Source organism: Oryctolagus cuniculus, chromosome 19 (genome assembly GCF_964237555.1).
Source record: "Oryctolagus cuniculus chromosome 19, mOryCun1.1, whole genome shotgun sequence".
Lineage (NCBI taxonomy): Eukaryota > Metazoa > Chordata > Mammalia > Lagomorpha > Leporidae > Oryctolagus > Oryctolagus cuniculus.
In genome coordinates, this window is record NC_091450.1 from 30,663,269 (window position 1) to 30,687,076 (window position 23,808).

The window sequence follows — 23,808 nt, forward strand, 5'->3', positions numbered from 1 at the left end:
CTCTCTGTCTCTCACTGTCCACTCTGCCTGTCAAAAAAATAAAAAAAGCCATTCCTGAGTAACTGACACTGGCTTGCCAGTGGCCACCTTGGCATGGCCTTCTCATTCCAGCACAGACGTGCACGGGGATTTTCCGGCAGCGCTGTCTGGCTGAGCCTGAAGCAGCCGTGTGAGTGACAGCATCGCGTGGATCAGGTCCGGGGCTTGTAACCCACAGACACGTGTCATAAACACAAATGAGCAAAAGAAATCACTTCACTTTTTGCCAGGAGCGGTCTACCAGGCCATCCCTACCCCCAGCTGCTGGGACAGCCCTGCCTGCGGGGGCGGGGCGGGGGAGGAGGCTGGAGGAGGGTGTGTAGGTGCCACCTGGCCGGCCAGCCCTGCAGGGTGCTACAGGATGTGAGCGGCCAGCCATGGCCAGGCGGGGGCTGCTGCTGCTGCTGCTCTTGCTGTCAGCCCTGCAGCCGCTGTGGCCCTCTGCACTGCCCCCGCCAGGCACCGCAGCAGGCAAAGCCGCCGTCGCCGGCCTGATCCTGTCTGCACTGGAGAGAGCCACCGTCTTCCTGGAGAAGCGACTGCCGGAGATCAACCTGGATGGCGTGGTGGGGTTCCGGGTGCTGGCAGGTGGGTGAGGCCTGGGGCCCCTGGGGAAGCCGTTCTCAGCTCTGCCACCTGCGCTGCCCTCAGCCCCGGGAGCCGGCCACCTCCCGACACGGGAGTGGCCTGCCTCCCTGTGGAGGGCTCACCCTTGCTGTATGTCTGGGACCCACAGGCTGTACTGCAGTCTGAGAGACAGGAAGGTGGCATGGGAAAGCTTGGGGAACTTCTTTCTGGGGAGGAATTGACGTACCTGACAGCCTCTCGGGGAGGCCCTAGTAATGGGGCTCAGGCCAGGGGCCACCCCCTCCAGGGAGGGGGCCCACATGATCTGGGTCCTACTCCCGCTTCTCTTGCTTCTGTCCAAAGCCTCCTGGAGGTCCTGAGAAAACAGCCGAGTGTTTGTTTGGCTTTGGGAGACATAAGATCTGTGAGCAGGGAGGTGGCGAGAGGCCAAGGCAAGCACCGTGTGGGTGTGGCCTGAGCTCTCCCCACACTCCACCTGACCGATTTGGCAAAGGCCTTGGGCTGGGAGTCAGCCCGGGATCCGGCTGACCCCAGCCCCCTCCCAGAAGTCTCCTCTCTGCCTCTCCGCTGTGGGTTTCTGTCCACCCAGGGCTCCTGAGCAGGAGGCGGGACCTGGGGGACAGTCCCTCCTCCAGCATGGGGCCTCCCCGTGACCTGCCCGCTGTTGGAGAGCCCCAGGGTCCCACCCCTCCCCTTTAGGCCAGGACTGGAAGGGCTCAAGAGGCAGCCTCGGGGTGTCCTTCCCTGGGTCCCGCAGGCATCAGCAGCGATCACCATCACCCAGGGCCGCCCTCCGCAAAGCCACAACAGAGTGCATCCCGCTCAACCATGCACAGCAGTCCACCCTGCCGTCGGAATCCTTCCCTCGTTTCCCCTCGTGGACAGGAGGTTCCTTAATTAATGCTAATGATTAAACTTCGTTAAATGCCCACTTTCCTCACTTAACCCTTACCACTCCACCTCTGAGCAGTAAGGACCACTGCTTTCCCCATTGCACAGAGGAGCGAGAGAGACAGCAGGAAGGTGACTGACTCTGCTCCCCCATAAGAAGGTGTGAGAGTCAGGCGTGGAGGCCGTGAGGACTGCCAGGAATGCGGCTGACCCCCCTCGCTGCACTCGCAAACCCATCACTTCCGGTCAGCTCAGTCTCCCCTGCCCGCAGTGTGTCCCCTGGGGAGTGAGCCGCTCTGCTCTCTCCCAGTGCAGCTCAAAGGCGTCCAGGAGGAGTGGGCCCAGGACCCCCCACTGCAGCCGCTGAGCCTGCGCGCGGGGAAGCTGGTGGAGAAGCTGGAGGCCCTGCTCCCCAGATCCCTTTGCTACCTCCAGCTGAGTGACCCCCAGTACCTACGAGGTAAAGGGCCAGCATGTGGCCGGGTGGGCTGGGTAGCCCCATGCAGACCCCGCAAGCCTGTGGTCAGGTGGACCCAGAGCTGTTGCCACCACCTGGAGCAAGTCACAGACTGCCCTCCCCATACACACAGAGCCGGCTGGAGGCGGGCAGCATGTCTCCCCTCTGCTCAGCTCACACCCAGGCCAGACACCTACCTCCCCGACAGGAGGAGAGGGGCAGGGCTGTCGCTGAGGGTGGGATTTCTGGAAGGCAAGCAGACTTTGCCTGGCAAGCATTAGTGTTGTGCCGGCATCTCTTCTGTGCCCTGCCTCTTCCCACGGGCCTTGAGTGACTCCTCAAAGTCCCCGCCCCGTGAGCCTGATGGAGGGGCAGGGGACATGGGGGTGCCCAGCCCCACGGCTGGTATGGCACTGGCTCCCAGGCTCACACAAGAGGCTGGGGTGGGTGGGTGGGTGGGCGGGTAGATGGTGGCCAGTCCACACTCCAGCAGCAGCCCAGCTGCACCCAGGCCAGGTCCCCGACACCTGCAGATGTCCCCGGGCTGGCTCCGTTTTGTCAGAGCTGCATCCCCAGCCTGACCTAAGAAGGCAGATCCAGTCAAAGCCCGAGCCCATCCCAACAGCGTGGCCACTGGCTGGGGCGAGCGAGGTCTGTGTGGGGCGGGGGAGTTGGGGAAGGGGGCTGGCAGGCAGGGGCCGGGCACACACACCCCTCTCCTCCCTGCCAGAGTTCCGGCCGGCCATCCAGCCCGGGTTTTGGAAGCTGCCACACACCTGGACCCGCACCAACACCTCCCTGGTGTACAGCACGTGGGAGCCCCAGGACTTGTTCTCGGAGGGCAGCAGCGACCGGTGCCTGGTGCAGCTGCTGGGCACCGGGTGGGCCCCCGGCTTCCCCACTCCTCAGTCGCCCTCACTGTCCAGTCCCCCCCCCCGCCACCCTGCTGCCCCAGTCCTGAACAGAGCTTTGCAGCCTCCGCGTCTCCTATTGCCCCAGCATACCTCCAGCTGAGCCCACCTCAGGGGCGGCGCTCTGGGTCCTCCTGGAGCCGCAGATCATGCCTGTCTGCTTTAGGGTTCTGTCTCCCGAGGCCGTGGCTCCGGGATGGCAGGCTGAACCCAGCGTCTTATCCTCCTACCATGCGGCAGCGGGAGGGACCAGGACCTGGTGGTCAGGGCATTTGGGGGCCTTTGGGGTCTCCCCCAGCCCAGGACAGCCCCAGCCTGCCTCCCTGTGCTGGGGTGCCAGCTTTAGCAAGTCAACACACGGGACACCTGTGTTTGCCTCAGCATCCCCTGTGCCCAGCTGGGAGCCTTGCCGGGGCGGGGCTGGGGCCCCTCTCAGAGCCCGTGGCCTCTTCCCCCAGGATGGACGGCGCCCCGCCCTGCAGGCTCTCGGACTCATGCAGGACCCTCATGACGAGGCCGGGCTGCTCGGGCTACTGCCTGTCCCACCAGATGCTCTTCTTCCTCTGGGCCAGGATGGTGAGCAAGTCAGCCATGGGGGAGGGGCCGGAGGCTCTCTGGTCACTTGTTTGTTTAAAGGCAGGTAGGGAGGGTCTCCTGAGTCCTGCTTGCACAGTGCTCCCTGGTGGCCGTGGGGCAGGAGGTGAGGCGTGCTGGGTCAGGTCTGGCGGAGGGGGCCCCGTGTGGGAGAGCTGAGTCTATTCGTTCACAGTGGCCGCGTCTTAGCTGCACCCTCCAGCTCACAGAGTTCAGACCGCCAGGATGTCCTGCTCAGGGGCCCGTCCTAACCACGGATGTGCCGGCCGGCAGAGGTTTCACCCCAGTTACACAGAAACTTAAGCCACCACCGCCCGCTCCCGGCCTTGGGCGTCAGAGTGCTGGCCGCCTGGGTCTGGCTGCTCCCTTCTGCAGAAGTGCACTGCCCTGTTGCACACCGGGAACCCCCACCTCCAGCACCGGGAGGAAAACCTGGCAGGGAGGGGCCCCCACCCTGGGCCCACCGCTCCTCCAGGACGATAATAGGAACAATTATAATGTTTTAGAATATAAGAATATATATTCTATATTCTTTTTTTTTTTTTTTTGACAGGCAGAGTGGACAGTGAGAGAGAGACAGAGAGAAAGGTCTTCCTTTGCCGTTGGTTCACCCTCCAATGGCCGCCACGGCCGGCACACTGCGGCCAGCGCACCGCGCTGATCCGATGGCAGGAGCCAGGTACTTATCCTGGTCTCCCACGGGGTGCAGGGCCCAAGCACTTGGGCCATCCTCCACTGCACTCCCTGGCCACAGCAGAGAGCTGGCCTGGAAGAGGGGCAACCGGGACAGAATCCGGCGCCCTGACTGGGACTAGAACCCGGTGTGCTGGCACCGCAGGTGGAGGATTAGCCTAGTGAGCCTCAGCGCCGGCTAAATTCTATATTCTTATATAGAGGCTGGCGCCGCGGCTCCCCTGGCTAGTCCTCCACCTGCAGCACTAGTACCCCAGGTTCTGTCCCGGTCAGGGTGCTGGATTCTGTCCCGGTTACTCCTCTTCCAGTCCAGCTCTCTGCTGTGGCCCAGGAAGGCAGTAGAGGATGGCCCAAGTGCTTGGGCCCTGCACCCGCATGGGAGACCAGGAGAAGCACCTGGCTCCTGGCTTTGGATCGGCGCAGCGCCGGCTGTGGTGGCCATTTGGGGGGTGAACCAATGGAAGGAAGACCTTTCTCTCTGTCTCTCTCTCTCACTGTCCACTCTGCCTGTCAAAAGTAAAATAAAATAAACAAATATTCTTATATAGAATATATATTCTATATAAGGTGGGGCTCATAACCGCTTCTCATAAAAGGTTATTTGGTGCCTGGAAATTTGTATCTGAGAAAGAACTCACTGGTTTGTTTTGCTTGCTTTTTTGTTTTGTTTTCAGATTTATTTTATATATTTGAAAGGCAGAGTTACAGGGGAGGAGGGAGCGAGAGAGGGAGAGAGAGAGAGAGAGGTTTTCCATCTGCTGGCTCATTCCCCAAATGGCTGCAATGGCTGGAGATGGGAGATGGACCCATCCAAAGCCAGGAGCTTCTTCCAGGTCTCCCATGTGGGTACAGGGGCCCAAGCAGTTGAGCCATCTTCCACTGCTTTCCCAGGCATATTAGCAAGGAGCTAGATGGGAAGTGGAGCAGCTGGGACTCGAACCAGCACCCACTGGGGATGCTGGCGCTGTAGCTGGCAGCTTAACCTGCTGCACCACAACACCGGCACGCAAGACCTGGCTGTTTTTGTGGGACGGGGTTTTTATTATTATCTCTCTACAAGCTGTGACCAGTATTTGTATAAACAATATAACAAGCAAATGAGGGGATAAGTTAGTGAGGACACTGTTAGCGTCCACAGAGGCAAGTTACTCTGACCATCGCTACGGAAGTTTTCTAGATCCTGTTCTCTCCCAGCGCGGGGCAGGGAGCAGCCTGGGCCACGGCCCACACTTTGCTTAGTCCAGAGTGAGTGCAGTGAGGGCGCCTGGCTGAGGGGCCGCCCACCGTGGTCCTGGGCGCCTGGCCACTGCATCGTCCACCCACAGGGAGCCCCTGCAGTGCAGCCCCACCCCCTGGCCTTGCCCTACCTGGAGAAAGACCCTGAGGCTCACAATGGCTCCTAGCAGGCCAAGGTCACGCAGCTCCCGAGTGCCAGCCCTCTCTGACCCTTCTGACCGAGCCTTGAGCAGGCCGGTGGGGCAGGGAGGCGAAGGAGGCGAGAACCGCCAGCACTGCCCTGCCCCGGCATGAGCGTTCGGGGTTTGTCGCCCCAGATGGGCTGCACGGACGGGCCATTCCACCACAGCCAGCAGTACCTAAGCGTCCTCTGCGCCAACATGATGGACGTGAACCGGAGGATTGAGGCCATCGGATACACCTTCCCGACCCAGGACCTCTTCCTGGAAAACAGTGAGCCTGCGTCCTGGCCTCTGGACAAAGCAGCAGGGCTTCCGCGAGGGGGACACACACATGCACACAGGGAGGCTGCCAGATTAAGCAAACAAGAACACAGGATGCACCGTTAAATTTGAACTTTACATAAGCTGCAAACCAGCTGGTAGGATAAGTATATCCCAAATACTACATGGGATATACTTATACTACAAACTGCCATTTGCTGTCTATCAGAAACCCAGAAGTAGCTGGACATCCTGTATTTTGCCTGGCGCTGTGTGATTGCTTATGGCTGACTGAGGGACGGAGCCCTGAACAGACTGACTGGCTAGCAGACTGGCAAAAAGACCCTCAAAGCCTTAGAGACGCAGAGCCCCCAGGTGGCCACTCCTGGCCTGGATATCCAAATCCTCCACTGACCTTGACTTCTGAGCACCACGAGGGACCCCCTCTGGGGGACGCAGGCCACAGGCGGAGGGGGCCTGGGTCGCTAAGGCACAGCCTTGGCTGCCTGCCTCCTGGTGTTGCTGAGGCCCTGCGGGAGGAGGGGCGGGGGTGGGCCCGGGGGACAGGGCTGCAGAGGGTCCGCTGTGTTCCCTTGCAGTCATGTTCTGTGGGCTGGCCGGCTTCTCCGACTTCTACAAGCGCCGGTGGCTGGAGGCCATTGTCAGCTGGCAGAGGCCGCAGGAAGGGTGCTTCGGGAAGCCAGGTGAGGCAGCTGCCCCACCCCCACCCCTCGGCTGGGGGCTGGGGGCTGGGAACTGGGGGCTGGGGGCTGGGGAAGGGTGTACTGGTGGTAGGGGCACAGAAGGAGATCTGTAGCACGCGTGTGCATGCGCGCACACACACACACGCGCAACTTGGAAGTGGGTTCGGAGCCACATGTCTGCAGGTGCCTTGCCTGCACCTGAGTTAGACCCATTCTTTCAGTGTTTCCTGGGTGCCCACTAATGCACCCTGCACTGGCAAGACTCAGGGGAGCCAGGGCCTAGGGAAAAGAGGCAGAAACCAGTTGAACAAAGCAGGAAGTGAGGGCATTCCGAGAGGTGATGGGGGCTGTGCAGGAGGCAGTGGACTGAGAGGGCACTGGGCAGGTTCTGAAGGCAGAGTGGTCAGGGAAGTCCTCCTGGAGGAAGACCTCTGACAAGGAGCAGAGGTCACGCTCCTTCCAGCCACATGGGGGACATCACTTCAGCTCTCTGAGCCCCGAGTCCCCGTCTGGAAACAAATGAGCGCAACAGTGACCCTGAGCCATGAGAGCAGGACATGGCATGGCCAGTGCCCGGAGTCCTGGAGTCAGGGGAGGAACTTGGTCTCAGAGCCGCAGAAGCCTTGCAGCAAGAGCACCTCCTTTCACAGCCGAGTGTCCGGGAGGGAGCATCTCGGGCCCCCAGACCTAGGGAGCGGGGCAGGTCGGGGTGGGGGGCTGTGGACGGCAGCCCAGGAGGTTCTGACGCCGCCGGAGGCTGGGGCCACCACCTGAGGATCCCTCAGCCGATGACGAAGCCAGGCTGTGGGGAGAGAGCCGCGGAGGGGAGCGGGAGACCTCGGGAACAGCTCCACGTTCAGCGGAAGACGGGAGTTGTGGGAGGGGAGAGGGGCGCGGGGCCAGGTTCAGGGAGGACGTCTCCAAGTCCCTCTCGACCTGGCGCTGTCTCCCAGCTGCTACAGGTGAGGCTGCGCCCAGAGCACCCCAATCCCCACGGCGCCTCCTGCGAAGAGTGAAGAGGCAGGAAAAGGAATTCACAGGTAAGGCAAAGACTGGAGCCAGGACCCAGCCCTGGGGCCGTGTCCACTCCCTCTCTCCTGGACACAGCGGCTGTCCATGGAGCGAAGGCCGCTGGCGTCCCTGGGGGGCCTTGGTGTTTGGGCGGGTGGGCGCCTCTGATCCTCACCTCTCAGGAGCTGATCCGGGGTCCAGAGATAACTCTCTGGGTCAGGAAACCCAGACGTTTCACTGCAAGGCGGGGCAGTCTCAGAGGTAATCCTGGGTCGCATCTCCCCAGGGAGGCAGGACTTGCACGGGAACTTCAACGGCAGGAATTGAACACAGGGAACTTGCCTGCAACGTGCAGGGAGAGCTGACAGCCGCAGAGAGGGGGAGACTAACCCGCGCGGAAGCTGGGGGGGGGGGAACACGGTGGGAGGGGGTGGCGGCAGGCCCTGCGCAGGCTGGACACGGAGGAGACCGAGCGAAGAGGGGAGAAACTCGCTGACGTCTCCCTCACTCTGCCTGTGCTTCCTCCTGGCCAAACTTCTGCCCTGGCTAGCTGACCAGACGGGATGGAGGGGCCTATGGGGTGGCCATCAGGAAACGCACTGAGGCACCACCAGGGCGGGGAGCTTGGCTGCACTGCCCGAGCCTCAGCCTGCCCATCTCAGAGGGGCTCGTGTGGGGGGGAGACAGGATTCAGTGTGTGAGCTTGATGAAGCAGCAGAGCCCGGGCAGCAGGCCTGGCCGGGGGAGGAGCTGCACGGGATGTGGCCCCGGGGTGGGGGCGGGAGGGGGAAGGGGACGTTGGGGCACAGATGGCACCGCAAGGCCCTCCCCTGGCACAGGACACGGCAGCCGGGCGTGTGAGGCATCTGGGAGCCGGTGAGACCTCTCCCGGAGGAAGCAGGAGCCACGGGCAGCGACACCCCAAGAACCTGGCTGGTGCAGCGCGTGTGCTCCCCGGGCCTAGCAGGCCGAGGGGTGACGTGCTGAGCGGTACAAGGTCTCCATCGCCCGCACTCACCCGAAGGGGTGCTTTTCTCTGCAGATGGCTGCCTCGCCCACCAGACAACCACTGCCGTGGCTGCCCTGGGGGGCTTTCTCTACATCCTGGCTGAAGACCCCGGGGAAGACGGAGCCCCGCCACCCCGAGCAGCACCTGAGCCCACTGTCCACAGATGAGCAGCCTCTCCTGGGGCCCCGGGGGCCTGGGTCACTGCCTGTTGGGACAGAGATGAGCAGCAGCCCAGACCCCCACCTGAGGTTGCCGGGAAGCTGAGTGAGCAGGGCCAGGGAGGGCGTGGCTGGGGGGCCCCAGGCCGAGCAGGTAAATACACCGACAGCACGAGTCCAGTCTCGTTTCTGCGCCCTAAGCACACCCTTGGATGACCTCCAGGGCCCTGTCTGGAGTCTCCAGGCCCCGGGATTCCGCGCCTGCATCCATGCTCTGGGGCCACAGCCTGGGAGGTTCGAGGACAACAGGCGTCTGTCTATGTAACTGCTCACAGTCCCAGGGACAGGAAGTCCCAGAGGGTGCCGTGCCACAGCGTGGCAGGGGTGGGCACCAGGAGGCAGAGGGAGGGCAAGGGGGGCTTAAACTCCCCGCCCCCAGGACAAACCCACTCCCCCAGTCATAGCAGACCTCGTCATCTCTTAAAGTCCCACCTGGTGACACCGTTACAACGGTGATTAAACTATCCCGGTCAGCTCCTGGGACGACGGCAGAACACCTGATACCGGAGCTGTGCCCCGCCCAGGCTCGAGGGCACACCCCAGGGACCCGGAGGCCTCCCACCAGGCCACCTCTCTCTTGCTGTGACTGGACCGGATCTCCCCCCCAGTACCATTAACAGTGACATCGGGAATCTGACACGGAGCCCACGGTGACGCAGCACCGGCAGTCTCGGCACAGCGTGCCGTGACGGGTCCTTCTGCAACGGGCAGCATGGCAAAGGGGTTGGGGGTGGGGTCCTGTGCTGCAGCCGCCTGCACCCTCGTCCCAGCCCCGTGTCCTTGAGCAAGCTCAGTGACCTCCTTGCAACTCAGCGTCAGCAAAACTGGGATGTGCGTCACAGCGCCCGCGGTGAGAACTGTCTGCAGGCCGGATGCTGTGTGGCCTGCGGGCTTGTCTTGAAGCCAGGGAGGGGCAGCGTCTCCTCTAGAGCTTACAGCCCCTCCCTGTGTCCCACCCCAGCTGGAACTCAGCCTTTGCAAGGACACCTTCCGGTGTGGTCTGCTACGCTGGGGACAAACAGGCTGCGTGCAGGCAGCCGACACTCAGACCCAGGGTAGCAGCCCAGCCACAAACCAGACCCTGGGCAGGAAGCTCAACAGTATGTGTTAATTTGGGCCATGCAGCTGGTGCGATTCAGCAACGCAGTATTTATAACTGCACACCGGATGATATGACATCCACACTATCTAGATATAATGCGATGGCCCCTGAAGCCAGCTGATCCCGGACACTGCCGCGGGAGGCCAGGCCTCAAGGACATTCCGGAAGGACGCGCCAAACGCTGGCTCCCCTCGAGGCCACCTGAGATCCTGCACCCGCGCGGGGCTGGGTCCCACAGACCACGGAGTCACGGTCCCGAGAGACGCAGAGGGGCCGAGACGTGCCCAGGCCCGGGGAGCCGCGCTCCCGGCGGCGCGGGACACTGCGGGACAAAACCCGTCCGGTCCCGCAAGTCCCGGGGCGAGGGCAGCGCGCGAGGACGTGTGTGTGACTCAGGGCCCACGTGAGCCAGCCCGGTCCTGCCGCTCTCGCGACTTCCTAAAGTTTCAAGTTACGGCAGAGAAAAAAGTCCTCTCACTTTCTCGGCCCCGCGCCTCCAGCACCAAGAACCGAGGCCACAGGGAACTCAGCGCTCCGCCACCGCCCGAGTCACGTGGGGCGAGGCCACGTGACCCGCGGCCCGGGCCCAACATGGCGGCCTCCACGGGTCGCTGGCTTCTCCTCCTGCTCGTGCTGCCCGGGCTGCCAGGCGGTGCGTCCGACGGCCTCGGCTCGGGGTGAGTGCAGGGCCGGGAGGTGTCGCGCACGCGGCGGGGTCCCCCCGCCCGTCCCCCGACACCGGCCCGGCGCCCCGAGCTCACGGCCGCCCGCTGCCCGCAGGCCCTCCCGCGACGACGACCTGCTGCTGCCCTACCCGCGCGCGCGCACGCGCTCCCCCCGGGACTGCGCGCGGGAGCGCTCCGGCCGCGGCGATCACGAGAGCTGGCCCCCGCCAGCCGCGACCCCCGCCGCCGAAGGCCCGGCCGTGCGCAGCTTCGTGTCGCACTTCGCGGGGCGCGCGGTCTCCGGCCACCTGACGCGGGTGCCCGCGCCCCTGCGCACCTTCTCGGTGCTGGAGCCCGGCGGGCCCGGCGGCTGCTCAGCGAGGCGCCGCGCCACCGTGGAGCAGACGGCGCGGGCGGCCGGCTGCCGCGCGGCGCAGAACGGCGGCTTCTTCCGCATGAGCACCGGCGAGTGCCTGGGGAACGCGGTGAGCGACGGGCGGCGGGTGAGCAGCTCCCGGGGTCTGCAGAACGCGCAGTTCGGGATCCGCCGCGACGGGACCCTGGTCACCGGGTGAGGAGGCGGGCGCCCCGGCCGCCGGCTGTGCAGGGCAGAGGGCCCGAGGGTAGGGCCGGGGCCGCGCCTCCAGGTCCCAGCCGCCTGTCAGGAATGCTTGCCTCGCAGGGTCACTGCCCGCTTGGTGGCAGGCCCTCCGCCTCGCTAGAACGACAAACAAGCTGGGTAAACGATGTCGTTGGGCTGTGTGCCTGCAGCAAAGCAGCGGGCACGGTGAGCTCACCGCCCCCAGGGCGCTGCTTCCAGGGAGGGTGACCCGACCGGCCCCAGAGGTGACTGGAAGTTTCATCGGCCAAGGTCAGAGCTGCAGGAAGAGCACTAAGTTTTGTGGGAACAGCGAGTGCCTAGGTTCAGGGGTGCCTGCAGGCCTGGGGTGCGAAGGAGCCGGGTGCCCCTGGAGGGCAAGACCATCGTTTAAATTCTCTTATTATTTATAAGGTTCTTCTGACCCTGGATGGGGAGGGCATTCTGGCTGGGAGGGGCTGCAGTAGAAGGAGGAGGCGGGAGACCAGGAGAAGCACCTGGCTCCTGCCTTCAGATCAGGGTGGTGCACCGGCCGGCAGCGGTGGCCTTTGGAGGGTGAACCAACGGCAAAGGAAGACCTTTCTCTTTGTCTCTCTCTCTCACTGTCCACTCTGCCTGTCAAATAATAATAATAATAATAATAATAATAGAAGGAGGCCAGGTAGGAGGCCTTGACAGGTGTCAGGTGGGTGTAGTTCCCCTGGTGTCCGTCCTGGGGCCTGGCTCTGCCAACAGCGAGGCTGCAGGGTAGCAGCGCACAGCAGGTGCACCCAGGCCCAGGCCCCTGCAGGTTCTGGGGGCTGGAGGAGCAATGTAGAAACCAGGCTGGGGGCGGGGAGGGAAGAGCCCCTCTACCTCCGGCTGCCCCTGCTGGAGAGTGAGCCGCTCGCTTTCCCCGGGGGCAGGTACCTGACTGAGGAGGAGGTGCAGGACTCGGAGAATCCGTTTGTACAGCTACTGTCCGGGGTCGTGTGGCTGATCCGCAACGGAAGCATCTACATCAACGAGAGCCAGGCCGCCGAGTGCGATGGGACCCAGGAGACAGGTGCAGGGCGGGGCCGGGGTGGGGGAGGACAGCTCCAGGGTGTGTCACCGGGAAGCTGCCTGGTGCCCAGCACTGTGTGGCTCCTGGGAATCCGTGATGGCTGAGACAGTGTTGAGGGAGGGGACAGATGGGGACAGGAGCTGCGGACGCAGGAGGGCTGCAGAGTGTGCTTGGGCTGGAAGCCTCAGAATCGGGATACAGGCTCAGGCTGTTTTAAACCGGGTAGTCAGGGAAGGCCTCACTGAGGAGGTGGGCTGAGGCCAGAAAGCAGCAGGCCATGGCAAGAGAAAAGAGGAATCCGGGGTGGGGGCGACCAGGAGGTGGTGTGTGTGACAGCTTCCACTTGCAGGCTGGCGCCACCTGGTCTCCAGAGGGGAGGCAGGGGACCAGCGAGGAGGCTGTCGCGTGCGTGTGGCCTGGCCGGGGGCTGGAAGTCGGGGGTGGAGCCCAGGAGACCCGGGCTCAGCCAGCTTGCGTCTCTTTAGGTTCCTTCAGCAAATTTGTGAACGTGATGTCCGCCAGGACAGCCCTGGGCCACGACCGGCAGGGGCAGCTGGTGCTGTTCCACGCGGACGGCCAGACGGAACAGCGCGGGTGAGTGCTGGCCCCGGGGCCCAGGCCTGGCCGAGCCCTTGTGGCATTTAGCGAGGACGGACCTCGGATCTGTTCCCAGCCCGGCCATCGCCAGCTCTGCAGCCCTGGCTGAGCCACACGTAGCTGTGATCACGCCTGCTCTTGGCTTTCGGGGCGGAGGATGGGATATCTTTGGGGGGGGCATTTAGAAATGTAGCACCACCCACCACTGAGAGTCATGAGCTGAAGCAAGGCTGCCCACGCTGAGCTGTGCCGCTGTCTTGCAGAGTCACCCTGTGGGACGTGGCGGAGTTCCTGTTGAAACAGGACGTGGTCAACGCCATCAACCTGGATGGAGGCGGCTCTGCCACGTTTGTGCTCGACGGGGCCTTGGCCAGTTACCCGTCAGATCACTGGTAAACACAGTGTCCCCCTCAGTGAGGGCCCTGTCCGGCTCTGTTCCCCCCACCCCCGCTGTCCCATTCTTCCTGTGTGGACCACCCGCTGTGTGTCCAGCCCTGGGCATTCAAGAGTGGTAGAAAGAGCTGCAGTCTTTGTTGTGAGTGTGCCTGTGAATGAGGGCCAGTGGGTCAGGAAGGACTCCCCCGCACCCCGAGAATCATGGGCCAAGAAGTGGGATCTGAGGAATGCAGACGTGGGCATGGAGGGTGGGAGGGACTCCAGGCAGTGGGCACCGTGTGTGCAAAGCTCCGGGGGTGAGAGCCATGATGAGAGCGAGAGGCTGGGGAGAGGCAGCTCCTGGGACTCCAGTGGGAAGTGGGCGTGGCCAGTCAGTGGCCTCTCATGCACCACACCCCCTACAGCCAGGACAGCATGTGGCGCTGCCCCCGCCACGTGTCGACTGTGGTGTGTGTGCACGAGCCCCGCTGCCAGCCGCCGGACTGCAGCGGCCACGGGACCTGTGTGGACGGGCGCTGCCAGTGCACAGGCCTCTTCTGGCGGGGCCCCGCCTGCAGCCAGCTGGACTGCGGCCCCTCCAACTGTAGCCAGCATGGGCTCTGCACCGAGAGTGAGTAGGGGCCTGGGGGCGGGGCTCCCGACCTCCCAGCCCTGCCTGGGCCCTCACCCGGCCTCCTTGCTCTTGTCCTGCAGCTGGCTGCCACTGCGACGCTGGCTGGACAGGGTCCAACTGCAGTGAAGGTGAGGGCCACAGGCCGTCCTCAGCTCCCTTCTCGGCCGCTGCCCTCGGCCTGCCTGCTGCCGTGGACACCGCTGTGGTCCCTCTCACCTCCTGTGTCAGGTGTCCACACGGCAGGCACTGAGACCACAGGAACTTGTCCTCACCTTTTGGGTGGCCACAATCAGAAATGAAGGTGTCGGCGGGGCCAGGGTCCCTCCAAAAGGTCCCGGGGAAACCCCTTCCCTGCTGCTCTGGTGCTCCTGGCTTGGGGCTGCGTCCTCCCCTCCCCCCCACCGTGTCCCTGTGTGGGCCCGTCTCCCTCTCTGTTCTTGTAGGGACCCAGGTCATCTGGCCCTGGGCCCCGCCCTAAATCCCGGTGCTGGCGTCTTGAGACCTTTAGTTACCTCTGCAAAGGCAGTGTTTCCTGTCAAGGTCACGTCCAGGAGTGGACCTTGGGGGGACAGGGGGCAGGGGGCTTCTCCCCAGCCAGGCTCTGTGTGCACCTGGGCCACTTGTGTCCTCTCCACAGAGTGTCCCCTTGGCTGGTACGGGCCCGGCTGCCAGAGGCCTTGCCGGTGTGAGCGCCAGTGTCCCTGCGACCCCCAGACTGGCAACTGCAGCGTCTCCCCAGGTATTGGTCCCGCCTAAGGCCGGGGGCAGGGCTGGGGCGGGCGGACTTCTCCCCAGCCTCTGCAGCCTGTGCTGCTGTCTTACAGGGAAGCAGTGTCTGTGGCCGGCCGAGGCCACCCTGCGGGCAGGAGAACTCTCCTTTTTCACCGGGTAGGTGCCGCTGTGCGAGCTGGGTCCCCTCCCCTGAGGACTAAGCAAGGCTGGGAAGTGGCAGCTGACCTGGAGATTTTGTTGTGGTGTCAGCATGGGACAGTCCCAGCCGATTCCTGGGGCCAGCTGGTAGTCCCAGGAAATCCCTAGAGGGGGATACCTGGGCCTCGTCCCCTGCTGGCTCCTCCCTTAGGGAAGAGGAGCCCAGCCTCTGCGGGCGGCAGTCCCTGCGGGCAGGGTGCAAGCCAAGGCCGCACGGTTCCCAGAGATTTTAAATGCATCAGCAACATCGAAAATCAGTGACATTCACATAAAAACCTTTTAGTGGCTTCTCGAGATATCAGAGGGGGGTCCCACGCAGCGATGGCCCCTGTTGCTCCAGGAAGGGCCACTGCGTGGCCCAGCACCCCCCCGCCATGCACCTGTGACTGCCCCTGTTCCAGGTGAAGCGAGGAAAGCCCCCCTGTGCCACCCCCGCCCCCACCAAAGTCAAGCTTCTCCCTTGCGCAGGACCACCTGGCTGGCCCTGACCCTGGCCCTGGTCTTCCTGCTGCTGGTCAGCGCCGCGGCCAACGTGTCCTTCCTGCTGGGCTCAAGGGCAGAGAGGAACCGGCATCTGGACGGGGACTACGTGTACCACCCGCTGCAGGAGATGAACGGGGAGCTCCTGGCTGCCGAGAAGGAGCCGCCCGGGGATGCCCACGGCCCCTTCAAGGACTGAGCCTGGCCAAGCCTCGCTGATGGCCTGTCCACAGGGCTCGCGCCCACGCAGCCCAGCGTCTTCAGGGGCGGCTCCAGGGCCACTGCCCTGCGCCATCTGGGTGGCCTTGGCCCCAGCAGCACCTGCGCCTCAGCCCCTGCCTGGCCCCGGCCCCTCGCCGCCCACCTGCTGGGCCACTTGCAGCCCTGGCGATGCCGCGCCCCAGAGGGAGCCCCCGCCTGCTTCCTTGCCTGCCTGTGTTTGCCGCCAGGCGTCTGCCGTGCCGCCGAGAGACGGAAACCGTGAGGGAATCGTGACAGAAGGCTGGATCCCAGCCGGCCCCTGGACGTGGAAAGGGTCCAGGCTGCGCGTCCCAGGAGCCTCCCTCCCCAGCTGATCGCTGCAGCCAGTTCCTGCTTCCCGTCCCAGGAAGCGTCTGGGGAGAAGGGACAGGGTCAGGGGACGAAGCGACCGTGTTTACAGATCTTCTATTTTGCTGTCCTACTGCCGAGAGATGTTTTCTATCACTTGAATAAATGGGCATAAGAAGCGGAGCCGCAGGTGGCGTCTGTGTCCTCCCTCACCAGTTCGGGCTCTCCCAGGATGGAGCAGGGGGTCCATGTTTAACCTGTTTGCAGGTGAGAAACCCGCAGCCTGCCGGCCCAGCCCCTAGGTGTCCTTTGTAGAGTCCAGCGCGCCACAGGCTCGGTGTGCAGGGGTACGGGGCTCGTTCCCACGTGGCGCCTGCTGCCTCCAGGCTGCGTGCTCTTGGAGTTTAGTTGTTCACACACGTTTGAAATCCCAGGGCTTAACAGGAGCTCCAGATCTCTGGCTTCTGTTTAGAGAGAGCTCCTGGCTGTAGTGTCACCCAGGCCAGGGCTTGGTGGAGCCCAGGAGCAGCAGTCGCCTCCGGCCTGGCCGCCTGCACCCCAGCCCCACCTGCCTGTGGGACGCACCAGCCTGGTGACTGCAGGATTTGTCACTTGTGGTCGTCAAAGGACCAGGAAGTGGCTGCGGCTCACTCTGTGCTCAGAGCTTGGTGGGAGGGAGCCTGGGGGAGGGGCCCGCCCTCTGCCAGAGTCTGCAAAAGTTAGCAGAAAGTGAAACTGGAAGATGAGGGGCTTGTTGTTTCACTTTTGAAAGGCAGAAGGAGAAAAGGAAAGACACAGATCTCCCACCCACCAGCTCACTCCTCAGCCAAAGCCGAGCCAGGCTGGGGCCGGAGCTGGCAGCCCCGTGTAGGTCTCCTACCCGGGTCGCGGGGACCTGAATACTTGAGCCATGCTCACCACCTCAGCAGGGAGCTGGGATCGGGAGTGGAGCCAGCACCCAAACCCGGGCACTCTGATATGGGATGCAGGCAGTGTCCTGACCACTAGGGCCAAGCACCTGCCAAATTTATTTTTTTGTAAAACAAAATAGTTTGTTGAAATTTGCCTACAAAGGGTCTTTAAAAATTATGAAATGCATTTTACAAAAAAAACTGTGCAAAGTGATCAGAATCTTTCTTTCTGAAGCATTATTTTTACTTATTATTCATTTATTTGAGTGTCAGAACAGAGAACTTCCACCTGTGGCTTTATCCCCAAGCCCAGAGGAGCCAGGGCCGAAGCCAGGAGTGGGAACTCCATCCAGGTCCCGTCCTGAGCGGCAGGGCCCTAAGTACTTGAGCAGTCGCCACCGCCTTCCTTGCAGGGTCCGCATCAGCGGGAGGCTGGAGTCCAGCCCACGCACTCTCATACAGACCTTGGGCGTCTTTTTTTTTTTTTTAATATATATTTTTTAATTTATTTGAAAGGCAGAGTTACAGAGGAGGGAGAGAGAGAGGTATCTTCCAACTGCTGGTTCATTCCCCAAGTGGCTGCAATGGCCGAGGCTGGGCAGGCTGAAGTCAGGAGCCCAGAGATTCTCCCCGGTCTCCCATGCGGGTGCAGGGCCCAAGCACTTGGGACATCTGCTGCTGCTTTCCCAGGTGCATTAGCAGGGAGCTGGATCGGAAATGGAGCAGCCGGGACTTGAACTGGCGCCTATGTGGGATGCGGACATCGCAGGCTGAGGCTTAATCTGCTATGCCACAGCACCAGCTTTGACCTTGGGCATCTTAACCACTAGGGCCAAAAGCCCACGCCTACATTTATCCTTTACTTCCATCTTCTGCCCCAAACGTGGCACAGCCGTAGTAGTTATCCATCCTTACCTAACCAACCGCTGCAAAACCTAGCAGCTTAAAACCACGTCGGTCTCGTGAAAAACAATATTTACTGCTTGTGACTCTGGGGGCAGCTGGGTGATTCTGCCACTCTGGGCTGGGATCTGCCTTGCCACCAGCTACTGGGCCAGCCAGGCCAGCTGCTCTGGGACAGCAGCAGCTCGGCTCCACTCGGTGTCTCCTCCGCCAAGATGCTGGCCGGTGGAGAAGGTCCCGGGAAAAGGCCAAGTTCCGAGCTGCAAGGCCGCAGCTGGGAACGGGTGTGACCTTATATCCTGTGCTTTGTGTCCCATCAAGCAGCTCACCAGGCCAGCCCCCCGAGACACGTCGGGTCCCCGAGAGTCAGCTTCCCTGTTCTAAGAGCAGTTAGATCCCAGTCTGGGATCGAACACATCCAGCCTGTAGACAGCAGGGGCTCAGTGCTGCTGGGGACAAGAGTGCAGGACCCACCGTGCACCCCGCTTGTCCCGCTAGAGGGTGTCGGTCAGCCAGCACTCGACCACCATGGGGTTCGTGGGCTGCACCTGCAGAGTAGTGCCCTGGTTCTTCCAGCCTGCCCTGCACAAGGCCCAGGGCACCCCGGCAGCCAGAGGCCAGTGTCAGGGAGGAAGCAGTGGCAGCCCCTACCTCTTGAAGCCCTCGGTGATCGTGAGTGGCTGAGAGCCCAGTCGTGCTGCCCTCGTGTGCTCCCTCTCTCCTGTTCTCCATCCAGGTGGCCTGGCAGGCTGCCTTCCCACCAGGTTCCAGAGAATGGGCTGGGGGCGGGCCTCAGACCGGGAGCCGCCGTCACAGCCCACTCTGCAAACTGCAGGAAGCGGAGGAAGGAAAGGACTGCTGGACTGTGGACTTCCATGGCGTGGACCACCAGGACGAGGGGGCGCATCAGCTCTCCTCCAGCATGGAGATTGGAGAGTCAGCATGGGAGGAACTGAAGTGAGGATGTGGGTCAGGCCCCTGGATTCAGCTGCATCAAGTCCCAGCGTTAGCTTGAAGCAGTCTGTCGGGGGTTTGGGGGTGGCGATTCCAGCACTTAATTTTGGTTGTGGTGAGGACACTAATGATACAAATACACAAGAGCCAAGTGCAGGTGAGCCCGTCAGGGATATGCATGGTCGTGGCAGTGCTAGGGTCCCTCCCTGACCTGGTCGTGATCTGGACCCCAGCATAGGCAGACTGTGGACTGGAAGTACCCGCAGCCTGGCCTCGAGACCCAAGCACTCTATGCATGGGGCAGTCACTGAGGTGACACGGCCAGCTGCTGGGCTCTGTGTGGGGTTCTGGCATTGGGGTCGACGGGTGGGCACTGAAGGGACAGCAGGGGAAATGGCCTCCCTGGGAGCCACGCCCGGCTCCTGCCTTCCAGGCCCTGCTCAAAGGCGTCTGCGGCTGCCAGCGTCACTGCCACCTGGTCGTCTGCACCCAGGAGGAGGAAATGGGCCACAAGGGAGCCCTGGGCGTGTTTGCCCACTCTGGCGCAGGCCTCAGGAGGCCTCCAGGGAGGCACCGCGGCCCAGACAGACGTCAACAGGGACCCCAGTGCAGGCCTGGCCCTGCCCTTGCCCGCTCAGGAACTGTCTTCCTCCCCAGGGCTGTTCCTTCTCGGCCCCACCTCAGGAGAAAGCCACGAGAAAGCCACGGTGCACAAGTGAATACATGGTGTGGGGGTGGGAGGGGGCCGTCTCCCCCGTGGGATCAGATGTGGAAGGCAGGGCTGGGTGGAAGACCCAGAAGCTGGGTGGATGGTCGCCCCAGTGCCACCACATACAGGAGCCATACCTGCTGGCCTCTGGTTCCAACTGCGGGGGTCTCAGAGGCCCCAGACCTGTACGGCAGCCAGCACCCTGCTCCGTGTGCCGAGAGCTCCCGGGGGGCCGCAGTGCCCTGGCCCTGGTCCCTCACACCCTGTGGCGTCAGGACTTGGCTGTCCTTGGACATGGAGCTTCAGGGCACCAGGTTCCCAGAAGTAGGAAAATAGCCTGTAGGGCGCTCACTGCCACCTGGACACCTGGCAGGTAGACTCCAGGAGGCCACTCCCAAGATTCCAGAACCCCAGAACACAGCCTTCTTAGGAAATACGAGCTCAGGATGCCAGCACGCTGGGTTTAGGGTGAGTGGGTCTGGTCAGAGGAGACTCCCAGCGGGGGAAGCTTGTGGAAATGGAACCTGAGACGGCAGCGACGTGGCTACCAGCCAAGGGGCGCCTGGAGCTGCCGGGAAGGATCCCGCAGACGGAGCCGGGCCCTGCGCATGCTGATTCCGGACTTCTGGCCTCCAGGGTGTGAGAGAATAAACCTCCGGCCGTGGGGGCTGTGGGAAGCCGGCCCCACCACCTGCACCCTGTGCGTGGAACATGCAGCCCCTGAGGGGGTGATGCCGCCCCCTGGAGAATGCTCTTCCGGCTTAGGAAGTTTCTGACCGGGCCCAGGGAGACCTCCAGGGCTTGGGACACTGACGACAGAAATGGACGAGGTCTGAAAGGTTTAATGCCTCTGGCTGGGGCATGGGTCAGGCAGACAGGTGACCGCACAGGCTGTGTTGGAGAGTTAAGGTCTCCTAGAACAGTCCATCTCCCAGGGAGGCAGGGCGTTGCAGAGAAGGCAGGCCAGGAAGAAAATAAACAACCGCACACGCCCCTTGTTTCAGGCTCCGGCTGGGGCAAATTCTGCCCAGAAAGACGCTCTTTCACATGAGCGGATTCACGCAGGAAATGCAAGCACCCGGCTTAGTACCCGCTGCCACTGTGCTCTGGGTACTCGGAACCCTGCATCCCAGGGGAAGGCGGTTTCCTGGGTGAGCCACACTACGTGACTGGAACCACCACCCACATTTATTGAGCACTCTTTGTGTACGCTGGGCACTCACCCCAGTGAGGTAGGCACTGCTGTCCCCATTTCATAGATGAGGAAACTGAGGCACGGGTTGAGTTACACGCTCGAGGCTCCACTGTTAGTGGACAGAAGGATGGGGCTTGAACGCTGGTCTCACTGTGAAACACAGGCTCCTAACCACCACCAGTCACGTTGTTCTGGGTCGTCCTGGCCAGATCAACAGGTAGATGGGGAAAGAAGCCCAAGCCGGGGGCTGGGTATGTGAAGCCAAGTGTGAGGCAGCCCCTTGCAGGGGTCGTTTTTCACTCCGAGACTCCCACAGCAAAACGGCTACTGATGACGCCACACGGGGGGGTTCCAGGGACCTCCATGCAGGAGGAGAACCAGAGCGGATGCCATCATGGGTGTCTGCGGGTGCTGCTGCCCAGCTCCCCCAGCCATGGAGGGAACGCTGATCGCACGCCGGCTCCTGGGTCCAGACGGTCAGGGAGTGGGCGTGTGGCTGTGCAGGGCCCATCAGAGCCTCCCTCAGATCTCGGCCTTGGAGACTGGGAGCCCTAGTGACAGGCTTGGGGCAGCTGGCCCCGCCTCTCTCACCAGGTGCAAGAGAGAACAAGGCTGGACCCGCACCCAGGCCTCCCAACTCGGCATCTCCGCACCCAGGCCTCCCAACTCGGCATCTCCTCACCCGCTGGTCTTGCTCTGTCTTCTTTCCCCCTTGGCGACAGATTGGTGAGTGGGGGGGGGGGGGTGTTCCTGCCAAGAGGCTATCCTGGGAGCTAGATTGGAACCGCTGGGAGAAAGAGGTTCCCATTGGCAGCCAGCAAGTCCTCTGAGAAGGAAGCTGACCTGGGGAAATACAGCCAGGCCTGAGCCCAGACCTGGGGAGCCCTAAAGGTGGCCAATCGACACATCTTGGCCTTTCCCTGTGGGAAGCTCGCATTGCACAGGGGCCGGGAGCAGGGTCCTTGCCGCCCACGCCGCACCCCCATGGTGGGCAGTGTCTTGGCCCAGGGCTCCAGCCCTGGCGGCAGGCTGGCTTCTCATCCCGGAGACTTCCGTACTGGAGAGGTGAGCCACAGCCCCCAGCTATCTGGAGACCAGGGAGCTGCTGTGGGACTGGCCGGAGGAGGAGGAGCAGGTGGCGGCACTGAGCTGGGAGAAGCCGCTGGTGCAGGATTCCAGGCTGGAAATGGAGCCCCTGGGCAGGAGGGTGTGACACACATGAGATTCCGGGGTGACCCAGCCCAGGGCCCACAGGCAGGGGGAAAGCTGTTGGTGCTGCGAAGCCCAGGGCTGGGTCCCCGTAGCCAGTGGCAATGCGCACCCCCTTCTCCTCACTCCCAGTTCCCCACCCAGAGCCCGGCTTGGCACCACCCACTCAGGCCTCCCTTCCCTAGCATGGCCCAGAAGTCCCAGTCTCATCCTCACTCCCCCACTCTCAGCAGGCAAACAGGCCTCCTCCCAGCTCCTCCGACCCTGCCTCTGCAGGTGCCAAGCACCCCTCCCAGCCCCCACTGCCTGGGTGATTCCTGCTGCAAACCTCAGAGCAGCGCCAGCCCCAGAACTTTGTGCCAGACTCATGCGAGCTCTGTCAGCCCTGGCCACGGAGGCTGTGGACGCCCACGTGTGGCTGGTGTGCATGATCAACAGCGCTGTCCTTGTGTGCTCATTCTCCTCATCGCTGCACATGGCTACAGGTGGCCAGCAGCTACCTCTGCTGGACAGCACAGCGCGCGGGCCTCGTTAGAGCCCAGAATCCCAGGCACGGCCCCCAGGGCTGCGGAGTCACAGAGTGCGGGTTAGCAAGATCCCTGGGTGAATGGTGCACACAGCCCAGTCACTTCCTAGAGACCCCCAGCCCCACACACGAGGCCAGCCCCTGTGCTCTGTGCCAGGCCTCCAGCACCTCTGGGCTGTGGGGCCTTGGTCCCAGGCTGGACCCTCATTGTGCCCATCATTGTTCATGATCACACACAGTATATCACATGCCCTGCTGCTTGGCCCAGTGCCTGCCCACTGACAGTGACCAAGAAATCGTCCTTGAACTGGTTTTCTCAGGAGGCCACTGCAGGACAAGTCTCCCCGCTGAGCAGGCCAGACAGGTTGGCTCCCAGCACCCAGCCCGCCCCTCTGGCCTCTGCCTGTCCTGCCTCAAAGCTGCCCTCCCAGCACAACAGCCCTTAGGTGCCCCTGTCCATTCCTCAGAGGCCCCCAGGCACTGAGCCATTACCCCACATGGAGGACCAGGGCCAAATCATCCTTCCGGCAGGGTGGCTCCTAGGCGCGGCAAGCTGCAAGGCCCAGCACTGTCCACACCAGGCCACACGTGCCCCACAGTCCTTGGAGCTCCACCTGGGACTCGGGATCCAGATCCGGCCCCTCCGGAACCTCAATTCAATCCCACAGTGAAGAACTCGAGCACTGGGACCAGCACTGTGGCACAGCTGGTAAAACCACTGCCTGTGACACTGGCATCCCATATTGGCACTGGCTGGTGTCCCAGCTGCTCCACTTCCAATCCAGCTCCCTACTGATGGCCCGAGAAAAGCACTGGAAGGTGGCTCAAGTGCTTGGGCCACTGCCACCCACGTGGGAGACCAAGATGAAGCTCCTGGCTACCGGCTTTGCCCTTGGCCCAGCCCCAGCTGTTGCAGCCATCTGGGGAGTGAACCAGCAAATGGAAGACCTCTGTCCCTCTCTTTCTGTAACTCTTTCAAATAAAAGCAAACTTAAAAAAAAAAAAAGGAACATAAGCACTGTTTTCATATGAAAACAGGGACTTGTCGCAAAGCAAGGCGCAAAATCCCATTCATCTCTAAAAGATGAAACTCTGCCTCCAGAGCCCCTGCTTCAGGTCTGTTATTGAGCTCCTACTGTATACCCAGGTGGCAGTGGGCAGCCCCCAACCAATGCACCCTCACCACAACGCTACAAGGCAGGGGCTCCAGTGGCTCCTGTTTAACAGACGGGACATTCCAGGCTCAGAGGTGAATGACTTGCCCGAGGTCACACAGCAGCAGGTAAGCCTTGCATGTCACCCACCACACTTTGCTCTCTTTGACAGCAATGGCTATTCTAGAATATTCCCTGTGGATCCAAATCAGGGACTCCCATCTCCCCCATCAGGCCAGGTGTTGGGCTGCTGCTGCAGTTGGGGGTGGAGACATGGGGGCCACCCACTTTCTCTCCGAGGGCTCATCTGAATCTCTGGAAGGTTCTAGCAGTGTCCATGTCGGACCCCACCCCCAGAGAAGCCAGCACAGCAGGCAGGGCCACAGCCCGGGAGCCCATGTGGTTCTCCAGTGGTCACCGTTCCCAGCACCCACGCCAGGAGGCAGCGAGGCCCAGAGGTGGTGGGGGCCACTCCCTG

General features: G+C 62.6%; 3 protein-coding genes across 8 annotated transcripts in view; 2 read left to right on the forward strand and 1 right to left on the reverse strand.

Annotated features, from left to right (window-relative positions):
• The first annotated feature begins 348 nt into the window (after window positions 1-348).
• Window positions 349-8,909, forward strand: C19H16orf89 (chromosome 19 C16orf89 homolog). 6 transcript variants are annotated; one of them, XM_070063981.1, is made up of 8 exons: window positions 352-627; window positions 1,790-1,978; window positions 2,706-2,856; window positions 3,369-3,462; window positions 5,727-5,862; window positions 6,452-6,556; window positions 7,510-7,596; window positions 8,610-8,909. In XM_070063981.1, the coding sequence occupies exons 1-8, from the start codon at window positions 417-419 to the stop codon at window positions 8,741-8,743; spliced, it is 1,107 nt and encodes a 368-aa protein (XP_069920082.1). In that variant the 5' UTR covers window positions 352-416; the 3' UTR covers window positions 8,744-8,909. The 6 variants fall into 6 exon arrangements, with proteins under 6 accessions (XP_069920083.1, XP_069920082.1, XP_069920081.1 ...); XM_070063980.1 differs by having other exon boundaries at window positions 353-627; window positions 3,345-3,462; XM_008252343.4 differs by having other exon boundaries at window positions 355-627; window positions 1,829-1,978; window positions 3,345-3,462.
• A 1,458-nt stretch (window positions 8,910-10,367) lies between these two features.
• NAGPA (N-acetylglucosamine-1-phosphodiester alpha-N-acetylglucosaminidase) lies at window positions 10,368-15,952 on the forward strand. Its single transcript, XM_070063979.1, has 10 exons — window positions 10,368-10,573; window positions 10,677-11,132; window positions 12,065-12,204; window positions 12,690-12,798; window positions 13,065-13,193; window positions 13,602-13,807; window positions 13,891-13,938; window positions 14,448-14,549; window positions 14,635-14,698; window positions 15,209-15,952. The coding sequence occupies exons 1-10, from the start codon at window positions 10,488-10,490 to the stop codon at window positions 15,417-15,419; spliced, it is 1,551 nt and encodes a 516-aa protein (XP_069920080.1). The 5' UTR covers window positions 10,368-10,487; the 3' UTR covers window positions 15,420-15,952.
• Window positions 15,953-20,070: 4,118 nt separating this feature from the next.
• The window catches only part of SEC14L5 (SEC14 like lipid binding 5), a 38,472-nt gene continuing 34,734 nt past the window's right edge, over window positions 20,071-23,808 (reverse strand). Inside the window, exon 16 of the mRNA XM_051836303.2 lies at window positions 20,071-21,636. Within this exon, the coding sequence (XP_051692263.2) occupies window positions 21,525-21,636 (112 nt within the window). The 3' untranslated portion in view covers window positions 20,071-21,524. The remainder of the gene's footprint in view (window positions 21,637-23,808) is intronic.